Genomic DNA, 20537 nt, shown 5'->3' on the forward strand with positions numbered 1-20537 from the left:
GCTTGTGCTGAACTGGCAGCCTCCAGCCGCCTGTACAAAATGGCCCTGCTCCCGCCCCAGCACTCCAGGGAAGGGGATGGGACAGCGACCTCGCAGAGTCTTCCTGCAGGTCTTTGTTCTCCAAAGCCAAGGAAGAAGACCCAAGCCACTAGGGGAAAACATCCGGGAGATCGCACAGCCACCAAAGCAGGGTGGATGCCAGCACAGGCGGCTGAGCGTGAGCCACATCAAGTCAGCATGTCGTCATTGTGTCCAAGCCCCAGCTGTCTCAGAACTGTCTGCAAACAGCCTGACAAGGACAAGGGCAGGAGGTGGGGGCAGGGGCGAGGCACGCCAGGACCACAAGTCCCCAACCTCTAATGCCACCTCCCAGAGCTTGGCAGCAGGAGGCCCCAGCAATGGGGTGGGCACCCACCTGCCCAGAAGGCAGGCTGCTGCTACCAAGCACCTGTGACCATTCTGGCCCACACCACAGGCACCTGAGCTGCGCTTCTCAAGTGAAACATTCACCCAGGAAAGAAGTCAGCCTTAACCCCACTCCCGCCCCTTTACCCGAAATGAGAGAACTGGTTGAGTCGAACCAGCTTGTTAGCCAACACTGCCGGCCTGGCTTGGGGCAGCAGACAACGGGCAGGTGGGGCAAGTGGCGTTTCTGCACTAAAAGGAAGCCCTTGACCCTCAAGGAGCAGCACACCGGGGCCAGGCGCTGCCAAAGGACCAGTCTCCACCGCACGCCTGCCCTGCTGCAGTCGGCCTCTGCCCAAGGCGCCCCCAGGTGGTCGGGCAGTCCCACCCACCACCAACTCAACCCCACTAGCAGCTCCGCCAAAGCAGGCGGCTCTGTCCACGAGCCGCTGGGAGCACAAGTGACCCAGAACAGTGGCTGAAAAAGAGCCTTTACTTGGGAGCCCCAATTCCTCACCAGGGCCACCAGCTGGGGGGGGGGCCCTCACCAGCACCTGTCCAGGCAGCAGGGGGCAAAAGCCTGGCCCACCCTAGATCCAGCAAGGGCGCCGGCAGTGGAGACAGGTAGGTGGGTCCTCTGTGGTCCCCAAAGGGAGAGGCTGGCCACCCGGCAGCTCCGGACGCATCCTCGGGGGCTTGCACGAGGTCCCCTGGCTGGCCACCAGCAGGGCTGCAGAGAACGCCCGAGAAGGGGCCGTGGGGAAGGAGAGCGCCCCAGCAGCTGCGCTGGGCACGGACTGTACACAACACTCGGTTCTGCTTTGTCGATCTTTTTTTAAAAATAAAAAAAAGGAAGAAAACAAAAATTGAAGCGACTCCGTGAGCCCGGCACAGGCCCCGGGGGCTCACCGATCCAGCCCCAGGAGGAGTCGCTTCCTGTCCTCCTGGCCACTCTCGTTTTTCAGGTCGGAGAACACCTGTGTGAAGTAGTGGGGGTCAGCGTTGATCTGCAGCATCTTGGGGCTCATGAGGTTGATGACAGAGAGGCAGCGGTCCCAGAAGGCCTCCTTACAGCTCTCCACCAGGAAAGGCTTGAGCGGGTAGGAGATCTCGTTGCCCATGTAGGAGTAGGAGAGATACAGGCAGGTGAGCAGGACGGCCTGCAGCTCGTGGTCGGAGCCCACCTCGGAGGAGATGACATCCCTGCACAGCATGTAGAGGAAGACCACGTTGGCAGGCGTGATGAAGCCCTGGTCCTGCCAGCCCTGCAGCAGCAGCGAGCGGTCCACGCTGCGCAGCCACAGCACGGGGTCCGTGGGGGACAGGTGCTTCAGGCGGTAGCACCGGCGGCACAGGAACTCGCCCAGGCAGCGCAGCAGCTCGCTGGTGGACGCCTGAACGATGACCCGTTTGGGCGTGCCCGCGGAGGTGACGGTGGGATGCGGGGCCTTCTTGACCGACGAGGAGCCCGAGCCCCCGCTCTGGGAGCCGGGGAGCTGGCTGGCCGGGGGCGCGGGCGGCTGGGCCGGCGGGGGCTGGGCAAACGTGGACAGGTTGGCGCACGACAGCGACTTCTTCAGGTTCTCATTGTTGAGGTGCGTGATGTTGTTCTGGTAGCTGCTGTTGGGCTGCACCTTTTTGGAGTTCTTCTTCTTGGCCGACACGGCCACGATCCTCTTCCAAGGGAGCACGGAAATGATGGAGTGGCGCTTCAGGTTCTTGTCCTTGGCGTTTTTGCTGTTCTGCACGGCCGTGTAGTGGCCCACCGTGGCCGCGCCATCCTCAAACAGCGCGGCCTTCCGGTAGCTGGGGGACAGGGACAGCACCGTGCCCATGGTGCCGCTGCGTGCCCGGCGGGGGCTCGCGCCCCTGCGCGCCCAGCCTGCCGGCCAGCGGGGAGAACCAGCTCACCGCGCCTGCGGCGGCCCCGGGAATGAAAGCGGGGGTGGGGGGCGCTCCTGGCCCCTTGGATCTGCGTGGAAAACAAGATGGTTCTCAGCACCAGGCGGGGCTCCGCGCCGCGCCCCCTCCGCCTGCGCCCCGGCGGGCCCCACTGACCTGGGCCCGCGACCCACTCCGGGTTCTTCCCCAGGCTCTGCGGTCCCGGCCGCGCCCGCGCACCGCAGCCTCGCCGGCTCCACTGCAGCACCCCCGCCCGCAGCCGCCGCTGCGGTCCCAAGGCACAGCCAGGAGGGGCCGGAGCTTCGGCCGAAAGCAGCCGCAGACCCCAGCCTCGACACCCAGCGCAGCCCCGGCCCCGGCTCCCCGGGCCAGCAGATACCCGCCCCGCACATGCTTACCCGCCAGGCGGGGGCTCCCGCGCCCCGGGCCCTCTGCAATGCGCGCCGCGGCTCCGGCACCGCGATCCCGGCACTCGGTGGGGCTCGCGCTCGGCCGCCGCGGCGCTGCCGAAGCTTCTGTCCAAGGTTCTGCAGGCGCCGCGGCCCCGCCCCCGCCGGCCGCCCCCGGCACGCACCCTAAAGGCCGCCCTCTCGGGAGCGAGCGAGTGCCAGGCACGCGCGCCGAGCCCAGGCGGGCCCGGTGGGTCTCGAGGAGCCGCGGCCACCGGCGTGCTCAGCCTCGGCCGCGCTCGGTGCGGCAGGACAAGGCCGCGGGCGTGCGGGGAGGATCCCTACTCGCCGTACCCCATCCAGGAGCCGGGCCCCGGTGGCGCGGTGGCTGCTCGCGGCGCAGGTCCCGCCCCGCCCCGGGTGGCACCCCTCCCTCACCACTCACCGCGCGCCACCGCCCCGGCAGCCGTCCGGTCCGTGAGGGTCCCCGTGCCCGCGCGGGCGAGCGCGGCCGGTGGGGCGCGCCGGGGACGGGCGGGGCCGAGCGCCGACCCCGCCCAGACACGTGCTGCCTTTGTTCCCGCCGCGCCGCCCGCAGCTGCCGCGCGAGCCCCGGTCCCGGCCGTGCGCGGGCGCCCCGGGCGCCGGAGGGGCCCTCTCCGCGGAGGCCGCGGCCCGAGCTCACCCTCGACAGCCATCTCAGGAAAGCGGGCTCCCGGTGGGCAGCAGCGACGCCTTTACCGAGCCCGCCATGCTCACCCTGGATGGCGACGGGCCCGTGGGTTTTGGTGCCTTCCGCTCCAAGGCCTCGTTTTCCTCGAACCAGGCCCGCGCGGCCTGATGGGTCTCGGACATCCGGGGCAGAAAGGTGGGCAGCTCGGCCCTCCCCTCGCTCCACACGCCTGACAGGCATCGCGGCGGAATCCCATGACCGTTACCAGCAAGGCCTCTCCGCTTCCACCCAGCCGCCTGCCCGTGAGCTCACACCTGAGCTCACACCTGAGCTCACACCTGTGCCCACTGCTGCCCCAGCCAGCCTCTCCGACTTGCACGTGCGCTAAGTTAACGACGCCAAGTACAACAGTCAAGCCCCGGCTGCGGTGCCCGCCGCTCCTCTCGCGCGTGGGCCCAGAGCCTTGGCGGAGACCACTGTTCATTTACTCTTTTTGCCCCGGAGATGGATTTCAATCCAACCACAAACCTAGTAAAGAGGAGACTCAACCCTGGCTCACTCCAGCACCCCCCCAGAGTGTGGGGACACCTCCCGACGCCAGCATTCACACACACATCAACCGCAAACTGCATCTGGTGACCGTCCTGGGAGACGCGCCTTCCTCGTGGCCTGGGGGTCACTTTCCCGCTAACACCCCCAGAAAAGCATACCCTGCGTGAGCGCCGCAGCTGTTGCTCAGGGCGTCCCCCAAGCCTCACCGCACACCTAGAACCCAGCGATTCGTAGACAAAGAGGCGCACGTAGCTCACGGTTCTGGCGACTGAGGTCCAAGGCCTGGCAGCCAAACCTGCTCGGCTTCGGCGGCTTCGCCCAGCCAGGCAGAGGCGCGGGCCGCCCGCTAACAGCCCGTGGGAGAGGCCTCGCCCACTCTCGCGAGAACCACCCCGCGGGCTCTCGGGAGCCCTCGTGCCTTCATTACCTCTTAAAGGCCCCACCACCTTTCAACAGGCCCCGTGGGCTCCAGTAAGACACACCACAGGAGACGGCAGGAGCCCTCAGGGTAGGAAACTCAAAGGTACTCCTTGGCGTTAATACCAAGCTCAGCCCCCGGCCGTAGCCCCAGCCCTCAGCGGAGATGCCCCTTTCTGATGCTAGTGTTGAGCAAAGCTTAAATGCTGTCCATTCCCCAAAATATGCCCAGAATCCTAAGCCTGTAATCCACCCTTAGGAAAACACCAGGGCCCCATTGTTCTGTAACCGAGTCTTCATTCTAACTACGCCATGCTCAAGCACCACCTGATCCCAGCTAGCTTCCCAGCACCAGCAAGGGCCTTCTCCACTCAGCCAGTCCCTGTTAACACCTTCAGAGTACTCGTGGCACCCCTAACCCAACCTCCTCTCATCTGCAGGACAAGTTCCTGTGTACCTGAGCAAGAACTGCCAGGCACCAGCAGCCCTTCACGCTGCCCCCCAGCTGCCGTCACTTGCTCCAGCCGGGAAGTGGGCAGGCAGAGCCAGCTGGGCTACAGGGATGCTACAGGCGCTCCTCCCTACTGTCTGCCTCAGAGAAATGCGGGGGCGGTCTGGAACTCACGCCTGCCCATCCACCCGCATGTCCTGCAGCCCACCTTTGGCTGCCCGGTGGGGCCCACCAGAACCTCAGCACCTCTCACTTCCCAGACTACCTGAGGTGGCTGCCAGCTGCAGCTCCTAGCAAGGGCTCCAAGTACAGCCAGGCTGAGCCCCAGCTCCTGAGGAAGTCAGCTTCATTAGTGGGGAGCTCAGGAGCGGCACCTAGTGGCATCTGTGGGCAGCACAGGTGGCGTCACTGCAGGGCCTGGCACCCCAAGGGTTGGCTCGCAGAAGGGCCCCTCAGTGAGAGGGCCTGGACCCAGGCCAGCTGACCCCTCACCCACACCTGGGCTCGTATCAGGAGAGGCCTGAGGGAGGAGGCCATGGCATGAGTGGTCTAGGGCAGCGCTGTCCAAGAGAAGTCTGGTTTGAGCCACAATTGTAACACAAAGTGACTCAACAGTTTCTAGCAGCCACAATAAAAGTAGAAACAGGTGGATTTTAATAATGTATTTTATTTTACCCAGTATACCCAAAATATTTCCACACACGTGTAAAAAAGTTATTGAGACAGTTTACATTCTTGTTCATACTCAGTCTTTGATGAAGTCTGGTTTGTTTTTACACTTGCAGTGGATCAAATCCAAACAGCCCAACAGCCGCACGTGGCCACAGGCCACCCAACAGGGGACAGCGCAGGTCTGGAGGAGTTGTCACACTGAGACCCAAGACGGGGCAGAGCCAAGGGGTGCTACCCCAGGTTTGGGAGGCCCTCTCCCTCTACTCCAGTTTAGACCTCTTTGGAGTATTTCTAAAGTCCTGTATAGAAGCAAAACTCTGCAAATAAAATGACAGACGACAATATTAGAACTGAGAACGGCACAAGTGCTCCAACTAACAGAGCCGGCAGGCCCCGACAGCCCCTCAGCACCGTTCCCAGAGCCTGAGGAAGCATGGAAACTGCTGCTTTGGAAGATCCCAAAAGGAAACTAAAAGCACACGCGGTTGTCAGGACGCCCTAGCACCTCAGCACAGCCACACCAACAGACCTGGACGGTCTTGCTGCCTAAATCCACTCATCCTCTACCCCACGCTGTCCTGCTGTCCTGCCCAAAGCCCTCCAAGTTTGGATTCCAAACTTGCCTCAGGGTTCCCCTGAAGCCAAAGAAAACTCGGTTTTGGCAGGTGGGAGAGCTAGGCTGTGATCAGGCTGCACAGAGCTGTGGGAACTCACTCAGAGGCCAGCAGCACTCAAGAAAACACACCTTTTGAAAAAAAAATTATTTTTATTGGAACTCATCTGAACATCAGATATACCTGGTGTTGGTTAGCAAGAACCGTTTGTACATTTGATATTGATGGTGCCAAAACCAAAACAGTGACTGGACATGATGGGGAGAGAAAATGTTGAGAACAAAACCTGATTTAAGAGGGAAATAAAAGCCAGTGAGATTCAGTGATGATGCAAAACCTGGTACAACAAAATTCTTTTACAAAATATAAATTTATTACGAAAACCTGGAAGGATACTCCAAGAAAGGCAAAGAAGGAGAAAAGAGGCCAGCAGGAAAAGGCAGGAGGAAAAATAGGGAAAGGAAAAGAGAAAGACAAAGAGGAGAAAGAAACGCTTAGCACACTGTGGTGCAGAAGCTGACCTGCCCGGCGGCATTACAGGCCACCAGGAACAGAGCATGCGCAAGCACAGCGCCCACCTCCTGCCCTTCCACCCAAGAGGGGATCAGGGAAACTCACCAGAAGGGGACACGAGGTTGCTTGAAAACAAGAAATGCTTAGAACACAAAACAAAAACACCCCACAGTCTCATTTCCAATGTTCACTGTTTAAAAAGGAAGGAATTCATCCACCAGCAGGAGAGGAGCAGTGGAAGCAAGCTGATGGGTTTCAGACAACCCGACTCCTCTGCAGGAAGGGCAGGGGAGGGAAGAGAGGCCAGCGACCACCTCCTCCTAGTTGAGGAAGAGAGAGAGGAGGAGGGGGAGAGAAAAGGAGAGGAGGGGGCAATTAAAACACTGACGTCTAATCTAGTTTACTGTGTTAAAAAAGCCACATGCACAACAGGCCCGGGGGCTGAGGGCCCGCGGGCTCCCTCTGTGGCTGCGGCAGACACTAGCTCCAGGCCTTGTCCCCACTCCTTCACAGGTCAGTGCGGCGCTGTGCAGGTGCTGCTGCTGCTGCTGCTGCTGCGGGTAGCAGGACCTTCAGCTGGAGCCAGTGCCAGGAGAGGGAAGGGTGAACAGGCCATATGGCGGGTGGGGGGAGAGAACACCGGACGCCTTATTTCAAATAAAAAAGAAAACACAGTCTATACACAGTTGTTTGTTTTGGTTCAGTACAAACAGAATAAAAAGTCATTGCTTTCGATGGTTAGCAAACACCCAATTCTGAAGAGGAGAGGTGACACCCAGCGGGTGCGTTGGATCCCCGGTAGCTGGCAGGGTGCCTGGCTTTGTGGCCCTCTCCCAAGAGGCAGAGAGCACAGCTGTAGGTAGTGTAAGCCTTTTTCCTTTTATTTAGAATAATCTTTTTTTTCTTTTTTCTTTTTTTTTTTTTTTTAAGCAATTTCCCCGCTCCCAAGTTGGGCCAGTAAAGATTACATGAAAACTGGCACACCTATCAGCTGGACTACAGATGCACCAAATGAGGATTTAAAAACTTTCCGAGAGAAAAGTAGAACAAAAAGAAAAAAACAATCTCCTAGCATTTTCCCCAAGGTTTCACTCCCGCCACATACACTCTCCAAAGGACCGCTACAGAGCCAACTCTGCAAGAGAAGACAGAGCAGAGTCAATCAGGAGGCCGCAGGGCACCAGGAAGAGGCGTCAGTCGCAGCAGGCGGAAGACAGCGCTGCCCGGCCTGGCTCCTGGAGCCAGCACTCACCTATGTCAGTTTCTTGGCTTTGTTGTAGAGGGAATCCACTACTTTACTCATGTTCTGAATTGTTTCCAGAGCAGCTTCATAAGTTTTATCTACTGGGGGCTCATCGAAAATAATCAGGACACCCTCCCCCTGGTCCAAAATCCCTGCAGGAGACACAAGGACAACCCAGGCAAGACAAGATTAGTCGGAACCACAGCTGTGCAGCAGGCCGCTTCCCAACGCCTCCCCCCCCAGTCTGTCTCCCTGCTCCCTCACCGTGCGGACTACACACTCACCACAGGAGCAGGGCTCAGGGTCCCCGGGCGCCAGCAAGACTAACAGAACCTCTTTCAAAATAAATTTCTTCCCTCTTCAACTACCTCAACACCACTCCCAGTCCCCCTGCCCGTGGGGCTGGTACTCACCGTGAAACTTCTTGTCAAGAATCATCTGTGACAATTTCCTTTCCACGTCGGCCTAAAATCAAAGCACATGATTAAAGGGACCAATATCCACCAAAGATGCTCCTGACTTGAAAGCTGTGTAGAAGGGCTCTTAGGGCAATCAGGCTGAAAACAACAACGCAACCAACTCCAGCTCTGCCATTACCAACTGAGCTTAGTAAGACCTGATCAGGCATAAATGCCAGTCCCGTTGCCCCACCCCTTCTCCCCATCCTTCCCCACTTGATGGCCTCCGGACTCCTTACCTTGGAGAGTTTGATGAGGCTAGATATGTGTTCAATCTGAAAGAAAAACAGAGACACACCACATTCAAAGTGTTATTTCTGACTCCAATATAAGATGGGAGTGCAGAGGAGGAACTGGTCTGTCCCTCCACACCCTGCAAAATGTCTCGCTGGCCATGCCTCAATCTCCTGTGATCCATCTGTCCCACACATTCAATACCTCCCCCCCCCCAAATGTTTACGTGACATGCCGAGTGACTACAAAGGAAAGGTAGACTCAAGACTGAAGCAAGGAGTAACCTCACAAGCTTCTCCCCACATCCCCCTCCTCAGCTCACTGCTATCAGGACAGCTCTTGGTGGCCTCGTGCTCACCAGGCACACTCCTGAAGTGCGCTCCTGAGGGAAGGAAAACAAGGATGTCAATGCAGAAAACAGATGGAGTCCCCGAAGGTTCTTACCTGTACTCGGGAAAAAGGCTCAATGACCCGGATCAAATTCTGTTCCAGTAAGTTATCATACAACTTGGCCAAGTGTGTGCTGATGATTGGGTCATCACGAAGTTCTGCCCGATAATCTGTCAGGGCCTGTCGAAAGAACCAGGAGCAGAAATTGGCACAGAGAAGGACTGTCAATGCCATGCTACTTCTAACTTGCTAAGTAGTTTGCTGACCCTTATGACTAAACAGCTGAAGAGAGTTCTAACAGATTTGCAAACATGAGAGGAAAACCAAGAAAAAGGAAGAGTGTCAAGAACTAGAAGATGGAGGCAAGCACTGTGGCGAAGGAAGTTAGGATGCCCATATCTCATGGGCCCGGCGCCATGGCCTAGGGGCTAAAGACCTCGCCTTGAATGCGCCCCGGGATCCCACACAGGCGCTGGTTCTAATCCCGGGAGCTCCACTTCCCATCCAGCTCCCTGCTTGTGGCCTGGGAAAGCAGTTGAGGACAGCCCAGAGCATTGGGACCCTGCAGCCGCATGGGAGACCTGGAGGAGGTTCCTGGCTCCTGGCTTCGGATCGGCGCGCACCGGCCCATTGCGATCGCTTGGGGAGTGAATCATTGGATGGAAGATCTTCCTCCCTATCTCTCCTCCCTTCTGTATATCTGGCTTTCCAATAAAAATAACCTTTAAAAAAATAAAACACAAAAATGATGTCCATATCTCACAGCACAGTGCTGGGTTAAGTCCTGGCTACCTGCTTCAGAGCCAACACCCTGCTAAGGCAGATGATGGCTCTCAACACCCATGTGGGAGACCTGGATGGAGCTTCTGGCTTCTTTTTTTATATTCATTCATTCATTTTATTTATTTATTTATGTTGGAAAGTCAGATTTACAGAGAGAAGGAGATCGAGAGAAGATCTTCTGTCTCCCTAAGTGGCTGCAATGGCCAGAGCTGAGCTGATCCAAAGCCAGGAGCCAGCAGTCTCCTCTAGGTCTCTCACGTGGGTGTAGGCCACAAGGTTTTGGTCATCCTCTACTGCTTTCCCAGGCCATAAGCAGGGAGCTGGATGCAAAGTGGAGCGGCTGGGACATGAATCAGCACCCATGTGGGATCCCAGCGCTTGCAAGGCGAGGGTCTGGCCATCAGGCTACTACGCCAGGCTCCAGTTTGCGGTCTTGACTTCAGCTTGGCCCAGCCCCAGCCGTTGCAGTCGTTTCTGGAAAGAACCAACAGAAGCTCTCTCATTCTATCTTTCAAAACACACACACGGAAAAAAGAAAACTAAAAAAGAGCTACCCAAAGACATCATCTTTCTGTCTTCAACAGTTCCCATCTACAACCCCAGGGGGCAGCTCAGCTTATAATAGTCAATTTCTGCATGTATTCCACACAACAGAGAGTGTCTCCATGAAAAAGACAAAAACGAATTCTGGGTTACAAATAGAAAATACTGAGTTCTACAGCTACTCTCGGGGTTTCTGAGAACTATTAGCACAGGATGGCCCTGCAGTCCTAAGAAAACAGAGAGAGATCTTTCCAGTTTCGCTCGGCCCTGGCTACTTCCCACAGTTCCCATCCCAGAATCCTTTCTCCCAACAGCCACCTGGCACTGAAGGGTTCAAATACTCCCACCTCTGAGAGAAAATCATCTTGACTTATTCACATACATGACTTATCCAGCGTTAATAACTGTCTCAATACCCCCAGGCTCATATCAGCTGTGCTGTAAAGGTGGTAAAGGACTCAAGAAAACTGTGCCAAGGAAGGGACAAAAGAATTGGAAAGAACCTTCCAAAAGGATGAGTAATGGGAACAGTCAGAGTCACATGGTCTAGTGTCCCACTAAATTCTTTCTTCTGGATCTAGCTTTGTTTTTATTAAGCTGATTGTTATATTGACACTAAGAGGGGAAATGGTAAGAAAAGAATAAACAAGTCTAGACAAACTTCCTAGACATGAGCAAAAGAAACAAGTCAAAGAAAACTAGAACATCAAGAACTGAGTCTTTCAGGTGAACTACACACATCTAAACATTGTCCACAGAGAAGCCAAAAGGCCCGTACAGCGCTCACCAAATACCTATGACTGCCCCGTGTGCTGCAAGGGACCAGTCAGCCCTGACACATGTGAGCTGTGTGACTCTGGGCAGCCTCCTGAATCCTGCGTCCCTCAAACTACAAAATGCAGAGTAAGCTTGCTAGGGCGAAAAAAAAGAATGAAAGAAAAACCTTTGAAATGGAAAAAGTTATCATATATAAATTATATACAATATACATAATAATACATAATAAAATATATATATTTGTATAAAAGTACATAAATGTCCGGTTTTGATATTTTACCAGGTGACGAGTACATGGGATAACTACATTATTTCTGAAAGTCTGTACAAAACTAATTATTTCTGTAAGTTTTTTTTAACACATAAATATCCACTCTCCTCCACCCACCCCCTACCAACCCAATACCATGCTCACCTTTTCAAAATCTGCCAGTGATCTGTTCTTGCTAGCCTGAGCCACGCATTTTAATGCTTCTGTCTAAGAATAAAGAGACAAATCGTGAGGGTGATCTATCGTGGACACTCACACTCACCCACAAACTCTCACAAGCAGTACGTGGTAGAGCCCTCCCACCAGGACTCTTCTTCGTAAGTCTGGGAAGAAAAGGTGCAAGCATAGAGTACCATTGTTCGTCAATCAGTTTCCTTCTGAAATCTGGGCAGACTTAAATACAGCAGGAAACAGGTTTTCCAGAAAGACGGACGCGATGCAGCCTCCTCCACAGATGACTAGCCAGAAAGAAGTCATGAGGACCACTGTGGCCTCGCTCTATTTCCTCTAACACTCCTGACCTGCGCATGCACCCACACGTCCCCGGCCCTCAGACTGACTGCGCTGGGGCTGCTGCAGTCACGCTGAGGTCTAGCAGAGTACTGATTAAGCTCTACTTTCATGAGGGCTGAGGCTTCAGTACTCTATACAAAACACACTGAATGTTCAAATTCCACACAGTGATGAAACTACAATCAACAGTTGAAAGGAATGTCTAATAAAATTATTAAATGCCATGCTATCAAGTCTTCACTCAGCAAGAAATCTGCAACTTTCATCTTTTCTAGAACAGTCTGACTGCTGTTTAAAAGCTGCCATCAAGCTGTAAAGGACCAGAAGCAGTTACTTTTCTGCCAGCACATATACTTTAATAAGGACAATGTGCTCGATTACACAGATTACATGGTGCTGCTATCACAAGTGCAGTGTGTAAGGGACGCGTGTAGAACCAATGTCTTCACAGGGAAAGCCTGAGCTCCCAGCCGGGCCACTGGCACCATTAGCTACCTGACTGCATCCTGAACACATGACCTCTTTCCTCAGCTCCAGGTCTGAAGATATTAGTGTATCTTTCACTATAGCATTAACCAGGATTTCTGAGGTTAAAATTAGGAACTGATTTCAAACTTTTACTGAGGGAATGCCAATTTTACAGCTACCAGTAGAGAAGGAAGGAAAAACATTGTGGCCACTCCAAAGACAGAGTAAGATAGCCAATTTGTCTGTTGTTTAAAAACAACTACATCTGAAATCCAGAGACTACTTGGGTCGGACTGTTGATAATAAGGCAAAGCACAAAGAGGGCATGACTTAGACATCTGAGAAATCCAATTTACATAGGTCACAACCTATCTGCTCCCAGACATTGCAGTCCTACCCGACTCAGACTTTGAGGTACCACTAAAAGGGTTACCAACCACCTACAGATTCCTTTTTTCAAACTCAAAATTTAAGGCAAAGCTGTAAAGGTACTGAGCTGAAAGCCCTCAGGCTAAGGTGCCCAGAGCTCCCTGAGGCATGTATGCACCAGACCTCAAGAGGCTTCCAACTCGGGAAACCTAACATTTCTTAGGCTTAGGATAAAGCTTTGGTCAAAGCTAAGCACAATCTTACTCATTATATAGTTCAATTCTTCAAGTCCCTCAAACCACTTAATGCCCATAAGATGTTGCACCAAACACTGACTTTCTGGGCTAAGAATTGAACAGTATAAGAAACACACTGAATGTGCTCATGAGAAGGAAGCAGGGGGCAAGAGAGCCTGGGGTCCTGAAGCGCACCAGTCGTGTCAGACACGCTGCCCTGACCACAGGCCACCTGGCAGTGAGAACTGCAACCAGGGTATCCCTACCTGCCTCCCTGCATACCGAAGGGCAAGCTTCCCGCTCACCAAAGCCTGGACGTCTTCTGGGCTAGAAAAAAACACACACTTGGTCAATTGCTCCTGGATGTGACACTTCTAAGTACAGGTTAGGGTGAATTTTCTTTTTCTACAATTCCACTGTGAGCCCTGTGAAGACTCTGACCACGGAGATGATCAGCTTCAACTCCTACATGCATAGGCCCCTCATTCCAACAGCTAGACTTTCCCTACTCTGGGCCAAAGCTGAGTGTTAGTAAGTAAAAAAATCTCTAATGTTACAAAGAAAGTCAAATGGAAACTACTGAAAGCAATACACCCCACAGGCAGAACGATAAATCAAATCCCATTATAACAGGTCTAATTAAAACACAACCCCCGGGTAATCCAAAGACAAAAAAATAAGTCCCAGTCAGTATCTCATTTATTCCCACAAGTGTATGAATAATTCTGTAAAATTCTTTACTTGTCACACTTTTTGTTGTTTATGCTTCCAAACTCTCTCTTCCCTCCCCCTTCTGCACAGCCTGGCTGGGCAGTGCTGGTCTATAAACTAGTTTCTGATCCTCTGATCCTACTTGAAAACTGAGAAGACTTCCACAAGAGGGGCTGGGAAGGGGATTTCTGAAATCCATCGTCCCGGTTCTCAAAGCCTAGCAAGCCCAAGTGTTCAGCAACATTCTGACCCTCCCGTTCCACCACCTCAACCAGCCCCGGGGGCGGCAGCTGCTCTTGCCCAACTCCCGGCCATGGCAGACAGACTTAACTGAAGGATCTGAGTTCTTATATTTCAAAGTTAACGTGCACCTACGTGTTGAGCATGATTTTGCACAGCAACATGTACTTCAGAGAGGTGATGGCCTTGGGGCTATCGATGGAGTCATAACCCTCAAATGCCTCATAGAAGTATGAGTATGCAGTTTTCCAGTCCTTCTCCTCTGCTGCATGGATAATACCTGGGCATTGAAAAGAAAGGAGTAAGTGCCAGATAAAATTACAGAACCACAGAAGATCAGAGCTGGGAAGGGCCTTAGGAATCCTCTCCATTCCCACCACCTTATTGATGAGATCAGGAGAGGAGGATAGGGCCTGCCCAAAGTCAGTCAACTAGTGACAAATGAGATCAAAATCAGGTCTTTTGATTCTCAGTTCAATGTCATACTGCCATAATCAATTCCCAAAGGAGTTAAAGACCCAACTCAGAGGCAGTCATGAAAACTACACAGTGGGCCATCTTTCTTCCACGTCCCTGAACACTCTCCTTAGCTCTGCTGTCCTTTGCAGCCACTTGTAAAAGGTCATGTCTATCCTCCATATCACTTTCACAAGGAGGAGACTGACCCGAATCTCTCTAGTACTTTAAGACAGTTGTCCTAAGCTTCTGTGGAAGGAATGTGGGGAAATCACCTGAACAGCTGTCATTCAGGGATTCTCTTCTGACTAGAAGGGATCAGGTACAGATTTCATGTCAAGTCCACACACTGAACTGTAAGCAGTATTTCTTCAGGTTGCTACCCTAGTTCTGCTAACTAATCCACTGTTCAGATTACAGGGTGAGTTACATCAGGCCCATGTGCTGTGAAATGATTTGGTCTGGTCCTGCCAAACGCAACCACGCACAGGACTCAAAATTCAACAAATACATAGCTTGTTAATTTTTATGCTGATAACTGTATATGGCCTGCAAGTGATATTATAAAAATCCAGGTGGCCCTTGGCAGAAAAAAAGGTTCCTCTCTCCTAGTTTAGAAGTGTGGTTGCTCCTAGCATACTTAATTTTGATTGAACCTATTTTCACTTCCAACCTATCACTTGGGATAGCATAGAAATCCGCTTCTCTTCTGTGTATTAGCTCTAACTTTGTTCCAGGCCCTTATGCTGTCACAGACCTCAGCCTCATCCATTTACTTCCCAGTATTTTGAACATGATGGGAAATGTAGGAAGTATTCAGCACACAAAAGTAAAAGGATGAAACTACTCCATACAGGTGACCAAAGCTTTAGCATCTCTTTACCCTACCCATGGCATTCTTCTGACCTAATCACTTACTGGTCGATCTGTGCCACCCCCAGCCCTTTTACCCTACCCAAAGAGAAGCTGGAGGAAACAAATCCTTATTCTACCTCTATTTTTAATTAAAACGATTTGGGGAAAAATCCTTGTTACATTTTTAAAAAGATTTATTTAAGAGCACAGCAACAGAGGAAGACCAAGAAAGACAAAGAGATGCCAATCTTTCATCTACTAATTCACTCCTCAAACAGCTGTTGACAGCTAAGTATGCGACAGGCTCAAGCCAGCACCCAGGAATTCCACACTGGTCTCCCACAGGAATGGCAGGAGTCCAGAACTTGAGTCCTCTTCTGCTGCCTTCTAAGGTACATTAGCAGGAAGCTGGATTAGAACCAGAGCAGCCAAGACTCAAACTGGCATTCCAATATAGGATACCAGTGTTGCAAGCAGTAGTTTAACCCACAGTACCATAGTACTCCCAGCCTCCTAAATTTAATTCTTAGGGCCCGGCACAGTAGCCTAGTGACTAGAGTCCTCACCTTGAATGCGCTGGGATCCCATATGAGCACCAGTTCTAATCCCGGCAGCCCCACTTCCCATCCAGCTCCCTGCTTGCAGCCTGGAGTCAAGGATGGCCCAAAGCCGTGGCACCCTACACCCACGTGGGAAACCTGGAATACGCTCCAAGGTCCTGGTTTTGGATTGGCTCAGCTCTAGCCATTGTGGCCACTTAGGGAGTGGATCATCAAATGGAAGATCTGCCTCTCTGTCTATCCTCCTGTCTATCTGATTTTCCAGTTAAAAAAAAAAAAAAGAAAAGAAAAAAAGAAACAGCATTCCAATATGGGATGCAGGCTTCCTATGCAGTGTTTTAACTGTTAAGCCAAACAACTGCCCCCTGCCACCAAATTACTAGTGCTGGAAAACTAACTGAAATACATTCCCATTTTCTCATAAAGAGCTAGGTTAGAATAGGTCAAGACCCTAAATATGTATGGTTATTCTTTTAAATAACATATTTTAAAATAAGACCCAAGAGCTAGTACACAGTCTTACAAAAACAAGTTAGTAAATAATAGACCACATAAGCAGAAAGAGTATCATGGTCAACATATGAAGATTATTTGTAAAAACTAAACAGTCAACCAACACAAACTTTAAATAAAGGCTTACCATGTGCCACAAATTGATAGAGCCACAAATTGATTTAGCCACAACAGAGAAAACAAAGGACAGACATTTGCAGGAGCAGTGCAAAAACCTGCATCCCATCAGGTGCCTAGGACCCCAGCTCTGCTTCTAGTTTCAGCTTTCTGCTTAGGCACACCCTGAGAGGCAGCGGGTGATGGCTCAGATTAAGTTCCTGCCAGCCACAAGAGACCTGGACTGAACTCCCGGCTCTGGCCTCAACCTGTCGCAGCCCCAACGACTGCAGACACTTGGGAAATGCGCCAGGCGGATGAGGTCTCCTTTTCTGTCTCCCTCTCCTTCTCTTTCAAAAACCTTCAATACAAGTTTTAAAAATAAAGAAAAACAAGCATGAAAAATCCCTTGAGGAGCTCAGTGTAGCAGGAAAAACAGTCACCAACATATCTGGTACCAAAATATGTACAAAAAAGCATTCTGTGACAGGAAAGTCCAGAGGAGGGGAGCCACGTGAGTTGGACCCAGAAGGACGTGTAGGACAGGACAAGGAGAAAGGGGACTCCGCAGCAGAGATAAGCAGAGAGCAGCACTAGAGCAGGGCATGGCATGGAGTATGCGAAGCACTCGAGGCTCTGGCGTAGCCAGCACTGAGTGCCAAGAGAGATTAAAAGGGCAGGACGCTCCCCTTCAGATGCATCTGCCTAGAGACAGGGGGATTCACTGGAGAATTTTAAACAAAGGCATCATGTGATTGGATTTGTGATTCAGAAAAATGACACTGAGCCAGTAAGAACGGAGCAGAGTAAGTGTCTAGGCAGAGTAAGAGACTGCTAGTGTCTAGACAGCAAAAGACTGACTACTTCAGCTGCCTGGGTGTTAAATTACAGGAGTATTTTGTACAAATGGAAGACAAAGGGCAGATCCAGAGTCAGACTCCACATGATCTGGTGACTAGTTTCAGGGGTAAGGGAATGGAAACAGTAAAAGCTCCTCCAGAGCCAACAGCTGGAGCAGCTAGGACAGTAAAGATCCATTAACTACGACAGGAAATGAACAGTAAAGACTAGTTGAGCAGCAGCACGAGTAATAAACTTGGCTTTTGGTATGTTGAAACTGAGATACCTATAGGATCAGAAGCAAAAGGAAATAGCAAGTATGACCACAAATAATTAGGGAAGAAAACCATGAAGACAATGCTAAAACAAAAACGTATTGAATTCAGCACAGTATGACTGAGTTCCCCTTAAAAGTCAGAAATTCTTTTCTTTCTCAAAGTTGTATTTATTTGCAATTCAGATTTATTGAGTGGGAAGGGAGAGGGAGCAGGACAGAGGCAGGAAGGAGGAAAGGAAAAGAGGGAAAGGAAAAAAGGCAGGTGACAGTAAGGGAAGAAAGAAGGGGAGACGACTTACTTCAGGATTTAAGATTTATTTTCTCTCTTAAATGTTATCTTATTTTTATTAGAAAGGCAGATTTACAGACAGAAAGATATTCTATCTGCTGTTTCACTCCCCAAATGGCCATTAACAGTCAGTCCAAAGCCAGAATCCAAGAGCTTCCTCCAAGTCTTCTACATGGGCATATGGCCCAAGGACTTGAGCCGTCCTCCACCGCTTTCCCAGAATACGAGCAGAGAACTGGATCAGAAACAGAACAGCCGGGACATGAATCGGCACATCACAACAAGGCATTTGCCCCAGGAACCAAGAATTTCTTCTAGGTCCCCCCCGCCAGAGTAGCAGGGGCCAAGCACTTGGGTCATCTTCTCTCCCAGGTGCACTAGCAAGGAGCAGGATGGGGAAATAGAGCAGCCAGAACACGAACTGATGCCCATTTGGGATGTCAGCATTGCAAGCAAGTGCTTTACCCACTCTGCCACGTCAGCACAAAGTCCAGAAGTGTTAGGGAGTCCGCTGACTTCTTCCAAGGACTCCACAGACACCTAGGTCGGGAGAGCTTCACCTTTTCCAAGAGTATTAACAGAAAGCAGAAGACAGGTCTTGTAGCAGGTGAGACACCTATTAGGATGCCTGCATCCCCCATGAACGGGGCTGGGGGAGCTTCAGCCTTGCTCCTGACTGCAGTGTGTGCGAGCGCAGATCCGGGCAAGCAGCGAGGACTGCTCCAGGAGCTGTTCCCCGGCTGCCCACACAGGAGACGCAGAAGGAGCTCCAGGCCCCCAACACTGCAGGGCTTCAGTGAGTGACCCAGCAGACCTGACCTCCTCCTGTCTGCCTCTCTTTTACCTCTCCAATGATATTAAAATAAACAAATATAGGATATGCTGTGGTTTTTCAGCAGGAACAGATACAAAACAGAAAGATCTCTGGACTAGAAGACAAAGACCTATGATGGAGCAAACACACAGGTGAAAATAACTCAAGATTGACAGGGTTATAAATTCTGTAAAAGAGGCCCAGCACAGTAGCCTGGTGGCATTAACTCCTCGCCTTGAACGTGCCGGGATCCCATATGTGCGCTGGTTCTAATCCCGGCTGGCCTACTTCCTGTCCAGCTCCCTGCTTGTGGCCTGGGAAAGCAGTCAAGGATGGCCCAAGACGTTGGGACCCTGCACCCGCGCAGGAGACCAAGAAGCTCCTGACTCCTGGCTTCAGACTGGTTCAGTCCGGTCACTTGGGGAGTGAATCATCAGACAGAAGATCTTCCTCTCTATTTTTCCTCCTCTGTATATCTGACTTTCCAATAGAAATAAATAAGTCTGTAAAATAATTAAATAAACAAAACCATTTCTATTTTCTCTGGGAAAAAAAAAGGAATGCAGGCCCGGCATGGTAGCCTAATGGCTGGAGTCTTCGCCTTGCAGGCACCAGGATCCCACATGGGTGCTGGTTCATGTCCCAGTGGCCCCACTTCCCATCCAGCTCCCTGCTTGTGGCCTGGGAGGGCAGTTGAGGACGACCCAAAGCCTTGGGACCCTGCACCCGTGTGGGAGACCTGGAAAGAAGTTACTGGCTCCTGGATCCAGATCAGTGCAGCACCGGCCGTTGTGGCCACTTGGGGAGTGAATCATTGGATGGAAGATCTTTCCTCTCTGTACATGTGACTTTGCAATAAAACAAATAAGTCTTTTAAAAAAATTCTAGAAAGTTACCTGACTGCATGTCCAAGGTGGCCTGCAGTTTTGGAGGGCAATAGATGGCATTTGCTGTGGTTCGAGCAGAGGTTAAGGCAGCTCGAGCTTTCGGCAGATTGCTTAGGGCGTGGTATGTTTTGCTTTCTAAAAGTTGTACTTCCACCAAAAGGGCTTTATCATCCATCTTTTTTAATTCCCGCAGCAGCTGAGAACCTAGAGAAGGAAAAGAAGTAAATCTTATTGGCCATAATCTAAATACCTTAGTGTTTATAAAAATCTCACTCTCCCAACCTCATAGCACTTAACATACAGTAACCTTCCTAAGGGACCAGCATAATGGAACAACAGGTAAGCAGTCACCGTGACACCAGCATGTCACACTGGCCTACTGCTCCACTTCCGGACCAGTTTCCTCACAGGCACCTAAGAAAGCAGAGTAAGACGGTGCAAATGCTGCCACCTACAAGGGAGACCTGACAGAAGCTGGCTTTCGCCCGGCTCAGCCCTGACTTGCAGCCATGGTGGGGTGAACCAGTGCACAGAAGATAAATCTCTCTCTCTCTCTCTCTCTAACTCTGCCTTCCAAATAAATAAGTAAAGAGGAGGAAAGGGAAGAAGGGACAGGACCAAAAGGGAAGGAACCACACGGGAAGGAGGGGAAAAAATGAACCTGCTTGAACACAGAACAGGTAACCTTTAGATTCCATGTAAAAGCTATTTCCCTACCCGGCACGGTGACATAGTAGTTAAAGTCCTCACCTTGAGCGTGCCGGGATCCCATATGGGTGCCGGTTCTAATCCCGGCAGCTCCACTTCCCATCCACCTCCTTGCCTGTGGCCTGGCAAAGCAGTGGAGGATGGCCCAAAGCCTTGGGACCCTGCACCCATGTTGGAGACCCTAAAGAAGCTCCTGGCTCCTGGCTTCGGGTTGGCTCCAATCCAGCCATTGCTGTCACTTGGGGAGTGAACCATCAGTTGGAAGACCTTCCTCTCTCTCTCCTCCTCTCTGTATATCTGACTTTGTAATAAAAATAAGTAAATCTTTTAAAAATATATATTTTCCAGGACAGGCATTACGGCGCAGCAACTTAACCCAATGCCTGTGACACTGGTCTCCCATACAGGGTGCAGGTTC

General features: G+C 51.8%; 2 protein-coding genes across 4 annotated transcripts in view; both read right to left on the minus strand.

The window, feature by feature from the left end:
* Positions 1-879: 879 nt before the first annotated feature.
* Positions 880-3223, minus strand: CDK5R1 (cyclin dependent kinase 5 regulatory subunit 1). 2 transcript variants are annotated; one of them, XM_058676346.1, is made up of 2 exons: positions 3135-3223; positions 880-2377 (listed from the first exon to the last, which is right to left on the minus strand). In XM_058676346.1, exon 2 carries the CDS (start codon positions 2238-2240, stop codon positions 1311-1313), a length of 930 nt encoding a protein of 309 aa, XP_058532329.1. In that variant the 5' UTR covers positions 2241-2377; positions 3135-3223; the 3' UTR covers positions 880-1310. The 2 variants fall into 2 exon arrangements, with proteins under 2 accessions (XP_058532329.1, XP_058532330.1); XM_058676347.1 differs by lacking the exon at positions 3135-3223 and adding an exon at positions 2706-3000.
* Positions 3224-6426: 3203 nt separating this feature from the next.
* The window catches only part of PSMD11 (proteasome 26S subunit, non-ATPase 11), a 38287-nt gene continuing 24176 nt past the window's right edge, over positions 6427-20537 (minus strand). Inside the window, exons 6-14 of one of the 2 annotated variants that reach the window (XM_058675349.1) lie at positions 19421-19615; positions 13960-14104; positions 13140-13200; positions 11432-11494; positions 8968-9093; positions 8529-8564; positions 8245-8296; positions 7841-7983; positions 6427-7235 (exon numbers count right to left, since the gene is read on the minus strand). In XM_058675349.1, the coding sequence (XP_058531332.1) occupies positions 7841-7983; positions 8245-8296; positions 8529-8564; positions 8968-9093; positions 11432-11494; positions 13140-13200; positions 13960-14104; positions 19421-19615 (821 nt within the window). In that variant the 3' untranslated portion in view covers positions 6427-7235. Of the gene's footprint in view, positions 7236-7262; positions 7724-7840; positions 7984-8244; positions 8297-8528; positions 8565-8967; positions 9094-11431; positions 11495-13139; positions 13201-13959; positions 14105-19420; positions 19616-20537 lie in introns of those variants that run through there. The other variant, XM_004593876.3, reaches the window with a different exon arrangement.

This window comes from Ochotona princeps, chromosome 17, assembly GCF_030435755.1.
Source record: "Ochotona princeps isolate mOchPri1 chromosome 17, mOchPri1.hap1, whole genome shotgun sequence".
NCBI lineage: Eukaryota > Metazoa > Chordata > Mammalia > Lagomorpha > Ochotonidae > Ochotona > Ochotona princeps.

What these genes read in the sequence shown, in the direction of transcription:
- CDK5R1 (XM_058676346.1), bottom strand. Translation starts at nt 2,240, where the DNA reads ATGGGCACGGTGCTGTCCCTGTCCCCCAGCTACCGGAAGGCCGCGCTG.